The sequence below is a fragment of the Perca fluviatilis genome, chromosome 13, assembly GCF_010015445.1.
Source record: "Perca fluviatilis chromosome 13, GENO_Pfluv_1.0, whole genome shotgun sequence".
NCBI lineage: Eukaryota > Metazoa > Chordata > Actinopteri > Perciformes > Percidae > Perca > Perca fluviatilis.
Genome location: NC_053124.1, coordinates 25207229 through 25223597, shown reverse-complemented (window position 1 = coordinate 25223597; position 16369 = coordinate 25207229). Strand labels below are relative to the sequence as shown.

The following is a 16369-nucleotide window of genomic DNA, read 5'->3' as shown; positions in this document are numbered from 1 at the left end:
GACCTGTATATCAGAATATTCATGTGCAGAATATTAGCAGCTGTGTGAACCCAGATATTGCAGCTCTTCTTATTTTCTGAAAACCAAAATGTAATCACCACATAATTTGAAACAGAGCAGCACAGAACATTTGTTCTGCTAAAAACTTGAAACATTTAGCTTGTATGAAAAGTAAAGTAGTATAGTAAGTATCAATTGTTGCTACTCATTATGTAAAATGCCCCATTTAAGAATCATATATATTATAAGTCTTTGGATTATATTTTGTGATGCATTAATATGTTCACTTTAATATTGCAGCTGGTAAAGGTGGAGCTAATGTTTCTTTAGTTTATATACTAACGGGTAGCTTAATCCTTAATAATATATCATCATTTAGTTGATTTAGATTTTTTATTAATAATATAAATCTGCAAAGTAATGTTGTCAGATAAATGTTGTGGAGTAAAAAGTACAATATTTGCCTCCAAAATGTAGTGAAGTAGAAGTAGAAAGTAGCGTAAAACAAAAATACTCAAGTACTTAAATGTTTTACCAAGTAGATTACTTCAGTAAAAGTACTTCATTACATTTCACCCTGCAGTCTATGATTCCACCGCTGGTAATGCACAAACTGTGATGAGAAAATGAACTATGCCAAAACAAGTGAGAAAAAATGTAAGATTGTGGGAAAAACAAGAGTACAGTTGAAATACACAACAGTTTATGTGTTTAAATGTGACAACACTCAGTGACAGTGGAAGGCAGCCTGAGGCAGACGCTACTTAATGTGTACATAAAATCAGTTTTTCTCTCCTTGTCATTTTAAACTCAGGTCTGTTCACAAAACAAAGCACTCTGAACGCTGCAGCACAGACTATCTTGTTTCTGGGCTGCACAAATGTTCATATTATACTGAGAGGAGACTGTTGCTGAGCAGAAGCAGCATCACAGTATTTCCACCTGTGGTCGGAGCAGAGAGGGTGGTGATTGACTGCAGAGACATGCTCAGATGGAGCGCAACCCCCCCTCTGACAGGAAGCCAAAGGGCCATCTGCAGCGCGCGGGCTATTGTGTGGCTGTGCATTAAGCTATTTTATGTCCCACGTGAATTTACTGCCAGTCTTAAGTAAGCAGGCGGAGAGTATTTCATGTGTCTTGTGTGGAAAACAAAGGCAGTTTAAGTTAAGTGTGTGAGCCTCGCAGATGTAAAAAGCTGCAAGTGTATGAAAAGAGAGAAACACCAGATTTGGATTTCAACTCAATACTTTATTAAATAATCAACATAGTAAACAGCATCATCATGAAAAAGGAAAACAAACATAATAAATGAAACAGTCACATTTGTTTTTCTTCAAGTTTTCCCCAATCAACAATATTTTACTTTTAGCTACACACACACACACACACACACACACACACACACACACACACACACACACACACACACACACACACACACACACACACACACACACACACACACACACACACACACACACACACACACACATATACATTTTAGTGGCTTTACAAAAGTCACTCGAGGTGATGTGCCGCTTCATTTTGGTGTAACAGTTACAATGATGGCCAAGGAAGGTAACTATGGAAACCCAGGAGGAGGAGGCGGAGAAGGACACTAGACAGTTATATATATGACATCTGTCCAGTGTTGACACGACACAGATGAGGTGTTGTGATGAATGCAAAGTTGTGAAATTTGAAAGGCGAAGCTACAATCTGAGGACGCAGGCTGAGCTGGAGCTGCCTGCGACAAACGCTACATAAACAATGCCTGCCTTTGTGTCACCAGCTGGTGCATTGATGAGAAAAGCTACTGATAGCCACTAACTTCATCAGTTCTATATGTATACTGTACTCTGTGTGAATCCGAGGGGGGCAGTATTATTCTTGTTGTGGTAGATGACACATCGTGACCACATCTAACTTAGCAAATCGACAAATGTGTTGCTGTTGTGAGACAGCTGAGTTTAAAATAAAGGATGTTAAGTTATAATTGTGTCATAGCTCATATGAATTCACATGCTTTGCTATTTCATGACAGACAGAGCTTGAGAAAATGAATTGATTATTTATTTCTTCTATTGTTTCTTAACATGAACAGACCACTGTAATGATGATAGTTAACCTGCAGTCTAAAGAGACTTTAACACTGTTGGCGTCAGGTTTCCTAAAGTAAAGGAACACTCCAATGAGATCCAGTTTTAAATTACCAAAGCAATCATCTTTCATGTAAAACATCACATTATAAAAATCAAACCAAAGCAGAGGTAAAAAATAAAAGAAAGAAACATTTCTAAACTACCTGGCTGGCATGCATGCTATTACACAGAAAGACAGTTTCTTTTGTTCATTTTTCCATTCTTAACAGCTTTTTGTTCACACCCACATATTTACATCTTTAGTTGATGGTGTGCCATTGAAATACATCTCACACCAACCTCCAGCAGCACCAGCAGCATACTGAAATAACTTAACACAACTCATAGAGCTGTGGCAACTTAAAGGAAAAATCTTGTGATATGCTATATATTTCTTATTGTCAACAGATCGCATTAAAAGAACACGACTAACAGTGAGTTCAACACCTGATATATCTAATTCTTCTAGTTATGAGCTCCATTTTTGTATCAAGAACACATCAATGAGCCACATTATTGCACTGGATGACATTTTCCTTCACTATGATGAACATGGGCACTGTATTTTTTTTTTAGTCAATCCCACATACACCATCCTGCTGCTGTAAATACTCATTGCACCAAATGTGTTTTCGTCCGCAGCTGAAAATAGTCCCCAAAAAATGCACTTTTTACTCCTGTTTGAGTAACGTTAGCTGAAAAACAACAGTGCTTTGTTTTAGGAAAGGACGCCTTAAAAAATATATACATTCATGATATGTTTTCAAAGATTTATGTCTTTAGTAAGAAAAAATGGGCTTAAACACATACAGGGTAGGGAAGTCTAAAAGAACTAAAAAAAGGTCTGATGCATGTTGACAATAAGAAAAGTATGGACTAACACCAGACTTATCCATTAAGTCTTTTATCACATTGTTCACACAAACCCAAGAGTCTTCAAAACAGAGCTGGTCTAAAGCCCATCTGAAATATTCTGTAAAGCAGAGTTAAAGTCCCAGATGAAGGTCCCATCCACAGTTTGCACTAAAAATCCTGTTTAATCTTGTTTACATATCCGGAGTCAATCAGTGTCAACTGTCATATATTGTCCACAGAGATGTCACAAGCATCATGTGTCCGTTAGTCAGGTATGTAGAGCTCGGGAATCAAGCCGAGAGGTTTGATTGGATAAATAGAATTAGAGCTCCAGTTGAGATGCAAATTAATTGGCTTGGACGTTGCTCCGCTATGTGAAACGATTGGAGGAACAGCTTCGTGAATGGACAGAGGTATTGAACGAGGGGAACAGTCGCCTTCTTAGTGAAAATCAAATTAGGTCACATTTTAAAAATTGCGTTAAAGCACAATTAGGCTTAAATGAACGTGGTTCCTGTTGCCATAATCGAACTTGAAGGCCCAAATTGGTTGTTTTTCATTAAAGGAGGGGTCACAACATGCTGCTAAAAGAAGCCTGCAGCAGATGTATTGGCTGAAGTTAATATGAGCAGCACTTGAACACGCTGTACTGTATCTCCTGATTTAATTAACGTCCACATCTATAGGAGGCGGGTAGTGGGAGCAGATTTTGCCCTTAACTTTAACCCACATTCACATTCACACACAAACACAACCAACCCGATGCCAACAAACAGTCTCATTCTGCCCTTCCTCGCTCTGACAATGGCTGGCGGGTGTGGGGTGTCAAATCTAATGAAACAGTCAGGGAACAACAGCTGAGTGTGTGTGTGTGTGTAAATGGGGTTGGAGGGGTGGAAAGAGGACAGAGGGAGGGAGGGAGCGGGGTTGAGTCAAGACACAAGTGTCCTTGTCAAAGCCGGTGCCAGAGAGAGCTGCACTGACCGCAACAACGAGCCTAAAATGGCTGCCAGTCAAAGCTCCAGAAAAAGAAACGGTCGTGTCTCGGCTCACTGCCTTCACTCCTCTCTGGTTGACTGTTGTGAGCGCATGCCAGATCCCTCAGGTGGGCAGGGAGGCAGGCTTGACTCCAATAAACCCGGGTGAGCCGAAGTAGACAGCAGGGTTGAGCTTTGGGTCTCTGAAGGCCTCCAGTTTGTTAGAGCAGGATTTGAAGGCTGCATGGGGAAGTGTGGCACCAAATCTCACTGGGTTCTGAACTGTTGACTTATTTCCTCATGTTTTCATTCCTCGCTTCCTCTCTCTATTTGATTGGGTGGGAGGATTAGGACTGGATTACCCAAGGAGGGGATGTGTAGCAGAGCGTGTTTGTTTGCACATGTGTGCAAAGGTCGGATCTTACAGAGGATGCTTGTTTATAATATGACCTTGTGGAGTGGGGAGTATATACTGTAGCGAAAGTGTGCAAAAGCAACTGCCACATGGAGGAAGAGGAGGAGGGGAGTGGAAAACCTCCAGATGCTCCAACACAATTAGGTTAAGACTTTGCCACAAGCTATTGTGGCCAACACATCTTGGTAGAAGTCAAGCATCCATGTTTTTAGGTTTGAAGCAGCTTCCTGAACCAAATCTTCTTACTGTAAACAAAGGGGGTTCACCCTTTTTGTTTTAGTACCCAGAAATTAGTAAATATATCCGTTTTGAATAGGCATAAAAAACATTTGCATCCCATATCCTTTGTAGTTTAGCTGTTTATTGTCATTTTAAGCCACTCTAGTGCGTAATTAGCAGCTAATTTATGCAGTCCCCCAATTTTCTATCCATTTTTTTTGGAGCTATCAGCCTCAAACATGAACTGTAAACTTCGGTGACCTCTTGCAGCAGGAATTTAAACTACTTTTGGACGTCTAGGGACGTAAAATCCATGAAAATATATTTAATCTGATCTGCTTAAAAAAAAAACATATATTTCCCAGCGTAACAGTAATGATGAACCTTGGGCTCATCTGTGACCGTCTCTTGCAACACACATTAAAACACATGGGAAATAGAGACTGAAGGCATTGAAGCACAAATGCCTATGGTTCATTCAAGGGAATAATCTAGCAAGAGACGAGAGTAGAGAGAAAACAAGCCTCTTTATGGCAGATGAGGATGCGCAGGTGAGTGATGAGAAAGTGGGACAAACTCAGAAGCAACAACAACAAAACCCTTCAACCACAACAGCAGAGAGCTTCACTGCCTTGGCCTTGGACTCTGAGCTGCACACGTGTGTCACACAGCGTTTCTTTCATGCACCGAGGGGAATAAAGTGCATGCGACAGGGTATTTAAATGTGTGTGTACATTTGCGTGTGTGTTTACAGTCCAGCACGGTCCAGTTTGGCCTGGATTAGCCACTGAAGCTCTGCAGGGCTGCCGAGTGGACAATGGGGGCAGAGGTTGAGAGAGGGGAGTGGCTGCAGTAATCTGCTAATCTCATTAATACCACGGCCTGTGGGTGCCCTGTCAACAAGATGCAGGGAACAAAAGGATGGAGTAAACAGCTGATGACCCTGGCTGCTGTGCACTGCACAATGCCTACAGACACACACATGGCCATGCATTCACTCACACGTCAATCTTAAATTCTGCTTCCACCAGTACACTCTCCTGAGATGAGATAAAATAGAAACACAGAGGCAGGTTCGAGTGAGTAAAAAAAAAAACACAGCAACTGTCCCCTCAGGCCCGAAGACCCTCAAAAGGCTCCACAAAACACTGCCTGGTCGTTTTGCTTTACTGATTTCACAGCGCACAGCAGGACCTAACATGGACCTCTCAGCTGTTCCCATCAGTCTGAGTCAGTTTGCACTGCTGGCACACAGCAGCGGATGTCAACATGTCTCCATGTGTTGTCATGGAAAATATAACTTGGCCTCGGTGGATTATACTGTCTGTTTTATTCTTCTGTGAAGCCACTCCACGTTTAGAATATAACCAGTGAAAAATCCTTGGTGGTATTTTGTGGAGTGATGATGGCATCTTCTTGTCCCGTGCACACTGATTGATCACATTCAGAGAGGTGGGTGAGGATGCTGGGAGGCCTGGCTGTGCGGATCCAGAGTGGCAGCTGGGACGACTGGGACCAGACACATGGGGTCAGATGTGACAGGTGGACCAAACGGTTCCTCAATTCAAGTTAAAAAAAGTGGATATTCCAGGACAAAAACACAACTGTGAGCCTTTGTTAGCCAATTATTTTGGGTGGTGGTGGGGGCGGTTAATTCCATATTTATATCTGTGGATGGATGGGACAATGGCAACAAACACCGATGGAATCATTAAATATGTCGACATAACTCTGTCAAGATAGTCCTTCATTGCTCCTGCAAGGCAGCAGAGGACGGAAAGGGGAGAGGAATCTGTACGAGACAAATGTGTGTGTCTGTGTGCAAGTATACATGTGCATGAATGTATGAAAAGGCATGCGGTCAGCAAACTTCCTCTCATCGATCCAGCACCCGACTGTAGTCCTGCGGGCTGCAGCCACCTTCACTCTTAAGTTCAGCAAATACTTGTGTGAAAAAGTGCGGGTCTGCGTTGATGCGCAGCATCTTGGAGCTGGTGACATCGATGATGGCAAGGCAACGGTCCCAGAAGGCCTCCTTACCCACCTCAACCAGGAAGGGCTTGAGCGGGTACGAGATCTCGTTGCCCATGTAGGAGTAGGACAGGTAGAGGCAGGTGAGCAGGATGGCCTGCAGCTCGTGCTCTGACGCCACAAGGTCGCCGTCCACGACGTCTCGGCACAGCATGTAGACGAAGACCACGTTTGCCGGCGTGACGAAGGCCTGGTCCTGCCAGCCCTGCAGCAGGAGTGAGCGGTCCACAGCCCGCAGCCACAGCACCGGGTCGGCCGGAGACAGATGCTTCAGGCGGTAGCAGCGACAGCACAGGAACTCCCCCAGGCAGCGCAGGAGCTCGCTGGTGGACGCCTGGACGATGACGCGCTTTGGGGACGAAGTCACTGTCCCTTGGGGAACTTTTTTCACAGAGGAGAGCTGTTGGGACTTGCTGTAGCCAAATCCGTGCCCCTGGCCCATCCCCAGGCCGTAGCCAAGCCCCAGACCCAGTCCTGCTGGGCCCTCGTAGCTGGACAGGTTGGCACATGACAGCGACTTCTTCACATTCTCACGATTGAGGTGCAACAGGGGGTCCTTTTGGTAGATGTTGATGTTGTTGTTGTTGTTGAGAGGGTCTCCGAGAGCCACTTGACCACCGGAGCCTTTCTTGGAGTTGCCCTTCTTCTTCGTTGAAGCCACCAGTCGCTTCCAGGTGAGTGCCGGGAGGAAGATAGACTGTCCCCTCTTCAGCCCGCGGTCTTTCTGGCTGTTGAGAGAGCGGCTGCTGATGCTCGGGTAGTGGCTGAGCGAGCCCGGCCGGTCGTCATAGTAGCCTGATTTCCGAGAGCCGGGTGACAGTGATAGTACAGTGCCCATGGTGAGTCAGTGCTCTACAGATATACTGCCTTACTGCTGTTGTGTAGCCTATAAGAGACGCGTTTGAAGCAAAGCTCTCTTTTATTTCTTTTTATCCAGCAGATGAGAACTCTCAACAGGGAAGCAGCATGAAGAGATGAGTGCAGACATTTAAATGTGAGCTGAACACAGTTTAAATGACTGTGGCTGCAGACACCTGCAACATTAAAACACAGGAAGAGAGAATTTAAACAAATGGACTGTAAAGTAATAACTCCATTTCCAATTAGAAATCCATATGGGCCACATACTGTAAGTGTAAAGTGACATAAACCTCTTCACTACCTCCCCAGCCATTACAAGCTCATGCTGTGCAGACAAACGTGATTAAAAACCCACTTAACTTTATACTTACAGTTCCTGCTTAAACTACTTAAACAGCTATTTTGTATGTATTTGTGTATATATATATATATGTTTGTTTCTGTATTTATTCTTTATTATTATTCATGTTTATTATGTTTGTTTCTGTATGTATGCATGCACCAATCACCAAGACAAATTCCATATAGGGTAACTATTGTGGCAATAAATTCCTTTCTGATTCTGATTCTAAATTCCTTTCTGATATTCAGTTGAGGAGATCCCAAAGTTTCCAAAGATACCAAAACTGTCAGGTCAATATTTGAGCAAATGTGCATAAAATGATGTAAAAACATTGATATTTGCATCCAGTCTTGTGTTTTATACATGTGTGACAGCCTACTGCAACGCATTCTCACGAACAGTGGAGTAAGACAATTTACTTAAACCTTTAAGGGGAAATAAATGGGTACAACCAGGTTTTAAGGGTTTAACAAACAGCCTGGATTAAAAACTATTAAAAGGACTCCAGTTTTTCTCTGAAAGACTAAACGAAGATGGTATATAGTGCGTAAAGAACACATTGTAGGCTTTTTACGCACATTATTTACTTCTGTAATAAGATAATTATTAGAAATAAAAAGATAATAAACATTCCTATTTAAGATTAAAACGATTACAACATTAATCTTAACATGTATCTCCATCACTGTCCTCCTCAGAGCTGCTCTGATGCTCACCTGTGTGTACGAGATGTCCGGATACGAGATGATTCTTTTTGCCGCAGTCCGCGATGTAGCAAAGATCTAAAGGAGCGCAAAACAAATGCGCTGTTTCTGCAGCCACAGCCGATAACTAGAGATGGCAGCGAGCAGGATACTGATCTGTCTGCAGAACTAGAGGCAGAAAGTCACTCTTGCAAAAGCTTTGAGCTACTCTTCTTCAAAGATGTTGAAGTGTGGAACAACGCGTCGGTCCTTGCCAGGAGGGGTGCAGGTGTCATCCTCTGCTGCACTCAAACCTCAGGAGAGAATGAGGGCTGACTTTGTTGTGAGTAATTGTCTTGTCGTTTGTGTCTCCATGTCTGAAATGCAAACTTTCAGAGTGTCTGAGTCCTTTCAATGCATTCCATCTCTTAGATCCGAGCGCACATTCTCCTCTGACTTCTCCCGGGCTCTGTGCAGCTGCGTGTCCGCACTCTGAGCTCTCCAGCCGCCTACAGACCGGTGATCGGTCCCGGCAGTCCGACCTGTGAACGGGCTCCTCACACATCAGAGGCTGAGCAGCCAGTGAGTGCACAGAGCGGCTCTTCACACAACCCGCGACACTGACTCCTCCTTACGGGGCTCAGCTGCCGACACACACACACACACACACACACACACACACACACACACACACACACACACACACACACACACACACACACAAACACACACACGCACGCACGCACGCACGCACGCACACACACACACACACACACACACACACACACACACTTCATTAGATTAACCTTTATTATGCACATGTATTTAAACATAAAAAAAACAAATGCAATTAATAATTGATTATTAAACTAATATAAAATTGTTTTGTTTATTAGGGCTGTCAGCATTAATGTGTTAGTGGTGAGGGCCGGGCATAACTCGTTAATTTTTTTTAATCAGATTAATCGCATGTTCTCTAGATTGACTCTAGATTCAAATGTGTGACTAGATTCACACATTTTTCTTTTGTTTACAGTAAATAATTTAATTTAATTTATTGGTTTATTTAGAAGGGGACAGTGCAATTTCATAAAACACATGAACAAACATGGTTAAAAAAGCCAGAATTAGCCAAATGGCTATTTTTCATCTGTAGTCCCCTAAATAAATAATAAACAAATACAAATCTTAAAATCAAGTTCATAAAGTAACTTTATTTGCATTCATTTGATTCCCAATCAAGATACACTGGTAAGAATTGCTTTCCATTATTAATATGTACTTAAAAACAGTTCTGAAATGCAAAATAATAGAATTTTAATCATGTGATAAAACATGTTTGGGTTTTTCTAAACATCAAATATATATATATATATATATATATATATATATATATATTTTTTTTTCTTCTTTTTTTTACGAAGGACTCTAATCTCCAAAGTTATGTACCTTCTTACTTTGCACTTGTAACTTACAAATAAATGTTTGCATATCTGCAACGAAGTCTCTCCTGATTGAATTAGTTTGCCAGCTGAAAAATCCCCTTGAGTGGTTGGACTGTTACTTGGACAATCATTCATTTATTACCAACTTTGTGACAAATTTGCAACTGCAGACTTGACAGCCGAGTGGGAAACCCGTTTATCACTACTAATATTTATAACTGAATTATTGCCAAATAAAAAGAGTAAATGTTATAACTGATACCCAATCATGTTTTGATTAGTAAAATACTTTCATTTTTGAATTTGCCATGCCAAAGACTCCCAGGTCTTCCATGGCTTGGACTGTCCGGGAAAAGAACAAGAACTGTTAGATTTGCGTCTCAAGAATTCCCTAAAGATGGGAAATTGTGGGCAACCAGAGAATAAACAAACTAAACACATGATAATGAGCAGATGAAATAAGATTAGTGGTGGCACGCAGACGACAGCAAAAATAAGACATAAACAGATGATATAGTTAGAGACAAATTCCTTTAAAACCACATACATATACATCAGAAACTCAGCAAAACAAAGACATTAATTAAAGTATGTCAAAAATTAAACACCAACACATTCAATTAGCAGTAGCTTTTTCTTTGCACTGCGCTTATAGGTCCATAAATAAATTTAACACCAGTAAATTTAGCCTTAGAGACCATTGTATCATCCACGTAACTTTGTGCAAATACACCAGAAAACTGTCTTGTTTCCTTTGCTTGTGCCAGCAGCCTCTAGAAGAAGAAACTAAACTAAACAACTCAGACCTTCAAACCTGTCATATAGAGTAAGTGTGACTCTGAGTTGTGAAGGACAGAAACCCCTCCTGAGACAGTCAGAAGAGGGGAAGACATACTCAAAGGCATCACCCCATTCTAAATCTCTCTATGCAGCACTCATAGGGACTAGAAACCTGACATTGCTCTCCAGACTTTCAACAGAAATCTTTATTTAGGTGCTCATCAACTAGCCATTTGTCTTCTCTCTGCATCTCTATTCCCATTTCTGTCTGTGTCCTCCTTTTTTCTGTGAAGAAACTGCCCTGGTTTTCTCTCATTTCTGATGTCTGACATCTTGTTTCTTGCTCCCATTTTGATGCTTTTCTTTTCTTTTGATGCTGTTCATCTTTTTTGTTGTTTGATGTGACTGCCTTTGTTTCCTTTAGAGAGCTGTGAAAGGGATCCCTGCCAAGCTGAAGTGTCCCTGACTGAACCTAAATCAGAATAAGCATTAGTATGGAATTTGACTCTGGTTTATTGTACACACAGAGCAATTCACATTAGTGATAGACCGATTTTATCGGCCAGCCGATATATCGGGCCAATATTTGCGTTTTTACATGTACTGGCATCGGCCGATACGCGGCTGCTGCGTTTGCCGATAGTTTCTTCCGGCATTATTTACATACAGGCGTCCACAGGCAGCTCTGTGTTGCTGGAGACGCTGCAGTTCAAGTGCAGACCATGCACTGCCCCTCCCCCACTAGCAGAGTGCTTCCAGCACCATGGCAGTCTTAGATTACAAATTAAGCACTTTATTTCAATGGCTACTTTTCAGGTTTATTGTTTTCTTAAATTATTTAAATGTGTTGACAAAGAACATTTTGTGATGACCTGATTATATCTGTCTTATAATATGTCAGCAAGCAATGCATCATCAAGGCTGTGTTGTAGATGTTTTACCCTTGCACGGTTAACCATATGCAGTGCACCCATCCATATGATGCACATTGCACACATAATTTGGGTGATATGAATGTAAGATGATTGCAGAAGTGACACTGATCTGTGTTTTTGTTTATTATTTTTAAAGAAATGGCAGGGTTTACATTTTTATGATGTAAATTGAGGGAGCAAAAGCAGTATTAGCTCCAAATATCGGCTCAAGAAAATCGGCAGCCTGTATCGCTCATCGGCTAAGGCTGATGAAAAAAAAAGAAATCGGTATTGGCATCGGCACTAAAAAAATCCATATCTGTCGATCCCTAATTCACATGAAGGTAGAAATAGACATACAGCTAAAAACAAGGAACAACAAAGCTGAACAAACATGGAACTATACAATTGGTGAACAAATAGGTGTATATTACAACACTTTAGTACAAATTTGAGATACTTTATGCAACAATAACTTTCTACTCTACTACAAGTCAAAGGAAAATATTGTACTTTTTACTCTTTTTTTTTTTACTTTTCTTTTTTACTAGATTACAATTTATTTTAACCTTCTTGTCCAGTGAAAACCACGTATCTCCAGAAATGTGGATTTTGAACGTTTGTGATAAACTGAATAATTAAGTTTTCCTTTATGTGTTGAGCTAATTCTGCTAACTACATAAACTGTGTAAAATGCATCGTCACAAAGCTGAAAACAAGGCTGTGCTTGTGACACCATGAAAAGTTGACTTATTAGAGATACAAACATATGATGATTTAATAGAATATAAAACTGTAGGAGTCAAACTTAGCACAAAGCTGAAAACATCTACAGCAGTAAATTGCAACATTAATGCAGCAGTAATATTATTCCAAAAGCATCATATACATATATAGTAAAACACTGACAGGGGAACAATGTACTGCACAATGAGTAGGCCTACTTTAACTTTAGATTTTTAAAAGTACATTTAGCTGAATACTAAGAAAAACTAAAATATAGCCAATAGAGGAAACAGGAGCTCTTTCGGCTAAAGCAGTGTTTCTCAACGGGGGCGGTACCGCCCCCCAGGGGGCGTTCAGAAGATGATGGGGGGCGTTGGAAGCAATATTTTGGAAAGGGGGGCGTTGAGGTGCCCTTGGGGGGCGTTTGTTTGAAAACTAGTTTAAACCAAAGATTCACAATAACAATACATGTTTACACTTAAACTACTTGCAAAAAACAGTTTTCTGCAACATTAAAAACCTGCCAGTTCACGGCACTGCAACTGGACGTGGATCATTGTTCGGCGCAGCTCCGTGCTGCCTTCATGGAAACGGGACGTCAGAGCACCGTCTTAAATTGAGCTCCGTATTTCAGCGTGAAGCTGCGTTCAGAAAAACACCAATCGCCGCAGGGTGGTGCGACGTCCTGTTGTATTCTTTAATCCCCCAATGTAGCACAAGTAGACTTTATATTTCACAGTAACAGTTTTTCGTCAGATCTTTTATAGAACCCAACGTTTCCTACTGTACCTGAAAGCAGCTTAATTTGACGAAAAAAGAGAAGCGGACGAGAGATTTTTTTCCGGCGAGAGATATCGACTGTGCTTTGTTGTTTGGCAAACATTTAGCTGTCCCCCAAACTCCCGGGCAATTCAGGGCTTGTGTTTGCTGTTTTAAAACTTTCTTGTTGAAGCGATAGAGGCAGAGATGTCGCTGTTTACTGTACGGGACTCCACCTCCTCAAAACGCAGCGCGATGTGGGGTTGCGCTTCTCCAAACGTTTTTTTCTGCTATTTACTCGCAAGACAGGCGATAGCAAACCTAGACTTTCAAACCTAGACTCTTCAATCCTAGACTCTTCTAACCTAGCATACCCGTCGCTATGGGCGGGCCATAGGGGGCCGGGCCCGCCCCCAAAAATGCTTGTGCCCCCCCACTTGAGGCACAGATCTCTTAAAAAAATTACTTTAATTTTATATTATCATAGTTGCTAATTTTGTGTTGCATTAATGTTGCATTCTTTATCATTAAAAACATTATAAATATAAATAAACAATGGTGTGATTTTTGTTTGATTGATGGGAATCTACACTGCAACAGCCTATCACGGCCTTACTAAAAAGAAAGTTAGGCTACGACGTGACGTAGCCTACGTCAGTGTAGCTGCTCAACAGTTACCGCACATTTTTGAAAGTTGGATGAGTTTTCGCCGGCTTACTCGCTTCAGTTCCTCATGGTAAGTGGTTGAAAAGCCCACCAACATTCTCCTCTGCCAAATTGGATACGACACCGACACCTCCTGATGTTGTCGTTGGAGAAGGAGCCCCTGGACGACAGTCTGAGCCTGATGCTAGCTCCGTAGAGCCCGACCCTGGGCCAGGCAGGACCTGCAGGTCAAGTGCAACTGCGACTGGGGCAGCATTTGGGCCACAACTAACTGTTGAATCAGGGGGTGTGACGGAGAAACCCAAACAGGTTGTGTTGAGGAAATATCCAGTCAAAATGTTTGGTTAAAAAAAAAAAACGTAGCTGTAGCTGGTATTTGAACAGGGACTGGCTTGCGTAGGCTACTCGGTGGAAAAGGACTCCGCATTTTGTTATGCCTGCAGGAAATTCACATCTGTATCATCGGACGCGACCTTCTTCATTAAGGGGTTTACGATTTACAGACATGGGCTTAAATAAGCATGCAGCTTCAAATGACAGGAGGGACTGGAGAGGACAGGCTGCCTCCACTCAAAGTACCGGTAGGTTCGAAGTCTCTGTGTGTGTGTGTGTGTTGTTTGTGTGTGTGTGTGTGTGTGTGTGTGTGTGTGTGTGTGTGTGTGTGTGTGTGTGTGTGTGCGTGTGTGCGTGCGTGCGTGTGTGTCTCATGGCACATGCATAGCAATGCATATCCTTCTATTGACTGCTTTAAAATGCAATGTTTGAGAGATGCTTCTGGTGTTACATCTAATATGTTGTATAGTCAAGTGTTTTATGGATATTCATAACATTGCTTCTATGTAATGTGTTGTAGGCTATATAGGCTACCTGGTCATATTGCTGTTGGTTATGTTTAACGTGATGATTACATGCGAATAGTATAACAAGAGTATATGATTATTATACATATACGTACTGTACGCCAATAATAATTGTGCCCCCCCATGTATTTCATGTGCCCCCCTTAAGACTGAGGTCTAGCAACGGGTCTGTAACCTAGACTCTTCTAACTTATACTTTTCTAAGCATCAACAAAAGGGGCTCTCACTAACTTTCAAAGGTTGTAAACTTATTTCCATTCGGCAGTAGGTGTCGTTTGTCATCACCAAAATGAAAACCGTGTGTGTGTGTGTGTGTGTGTGTGTGTGTGTGTGTGTGTGTGTGTGTGTGTGTGTGTGTGTGTGTGTGTGTGTGTGTGTGTGTGTGTGTGTGTGTGTGTGTGTGTGTGTGTGCGTGCGTGCGTGCGTGCGTGCGTGTAATCCTGCTTTTACCCCTTGATAATTGCAAGCTTGTTTTCCGTTGGAACAATTTGAATGAAAAATAGATTTGAATGTTAAATTGCTAGCTGTTTCTGATTGGCTACTGTTAGTGTTTGTAATAATAATAATACATATTATTTAAAGCGCCTTTCATGACACCCAAGGTCACTTCACAACCAAAAAAGGACATTCAAATTATAGTCATCTTATAAAGGTGCTGAGGTTCACACCATGCAGCATGCCTTTTGATAATACCTAATTATAGTTTGAATGTTACATATCTAGTAGTTCTGATTGGCTGCTGTTATTTAATTTGAATGTCAAATGGTTGCATTTAAAAAAAAAAAAAAAACTGTAAATATTTCTATTCACATGGCTTTTTTGATACCTGGGAAACTAATACATGTGTTGTTTGTCATTCAATGATTTGATTTATTGATTATTTTTAATAACAATAGTAACAACAATAATAGGCCTATATTAGGGCGTAATCATTAATATTCGGGGCAATTAGCCTACATAATATTTGATGGGGGGCGTTAGGGACCTGGATAATGGATAGGGGGGCGCTGGCACAAAAAAGGTTGAGAACCACTGGGCTAAAGGAAACTCATTTAGGTTTCAGTTCATTCATGCTGCTCTGTTTTAAAAAATAAATTAAAATAAGATCAGTGGGTGTTGTGACAGAAAGGCAAGACGGATCCACTGTGCCTTTGGATGTGGATGAAAGTGTCAGTGATGAGAGAAAAGGAAGAAGAAATACAGCTGCCGGGCCTCATTTGTAAGCCCTGGTTAAAAAAAACAAAAAAACAAAGCAGGAAACATTTTGTTTTATTGACGGCACCAGTCTTCTTCTTCTGCTGCAGAATGTGGGACATGACAGTATCACAATTACATAATGCAACTAGGTCAAACAACAGCAAACAATACCAAAAATAAGATTTCTGACCCCAAATTAAGATTAAGAGATTCAAACCAGCAGTGGCGGAGGAGGTACTCAGATCCTTTACTACCACACTTAAAAAATACTCTTTTACAAGTAAAAGTCCTGCAGTGAAAATGTTTTTAATTGTAATTATCTCTGAGAATTTCTTTTAAATAAATGTCTATTAAGTCACTATCTATTGCCGGATGAGGTAACACAATGGTGATTGAGCCTGTGGCCTGCTGTTGAAAGCCCTGAAGCATTATGAACTGGATGTAGAGGAAGTAGATCTTCGAGATTGTAACTTTAAAGTGCTCATATTATGCTCATT

The 16369-nt window shown here is 41.4% G+C and overlaps 1 protein-coding gene across 1 annotated transcript; it reads right to left on the bottom strand.

Moving 5' to 3' along the window:
- Nucleotides 1-2051: 2051 nt before the first annotated feature.
- On the bottom strand, nucleotides 2052-9123 carry si:dkeyp-92c9.2 (uncharacterized protein LOC571482 homolog). The gene is made up of 2 exons (XM_039820894.1): nucleotides 8559-9123; nucleotides 2052-7672 (listed from the first exon to the last, which is right to left on the bottom strand). Exon 2 carries the CDS (start codon nucleotides 7474-7476, stop codon nucleotides 6484-6486), a length of 993 nt encoding a protein of 330 aa, XP_039676828.1. The 5' UTR covers nucleotides 7477-7672; nucleotides 8559-9123; the 3' UTR covers nucleotides 2052-6483.
- Between the last annotated feature and the right edge of the window lie 7246 nt (nucleotides 9124-16369).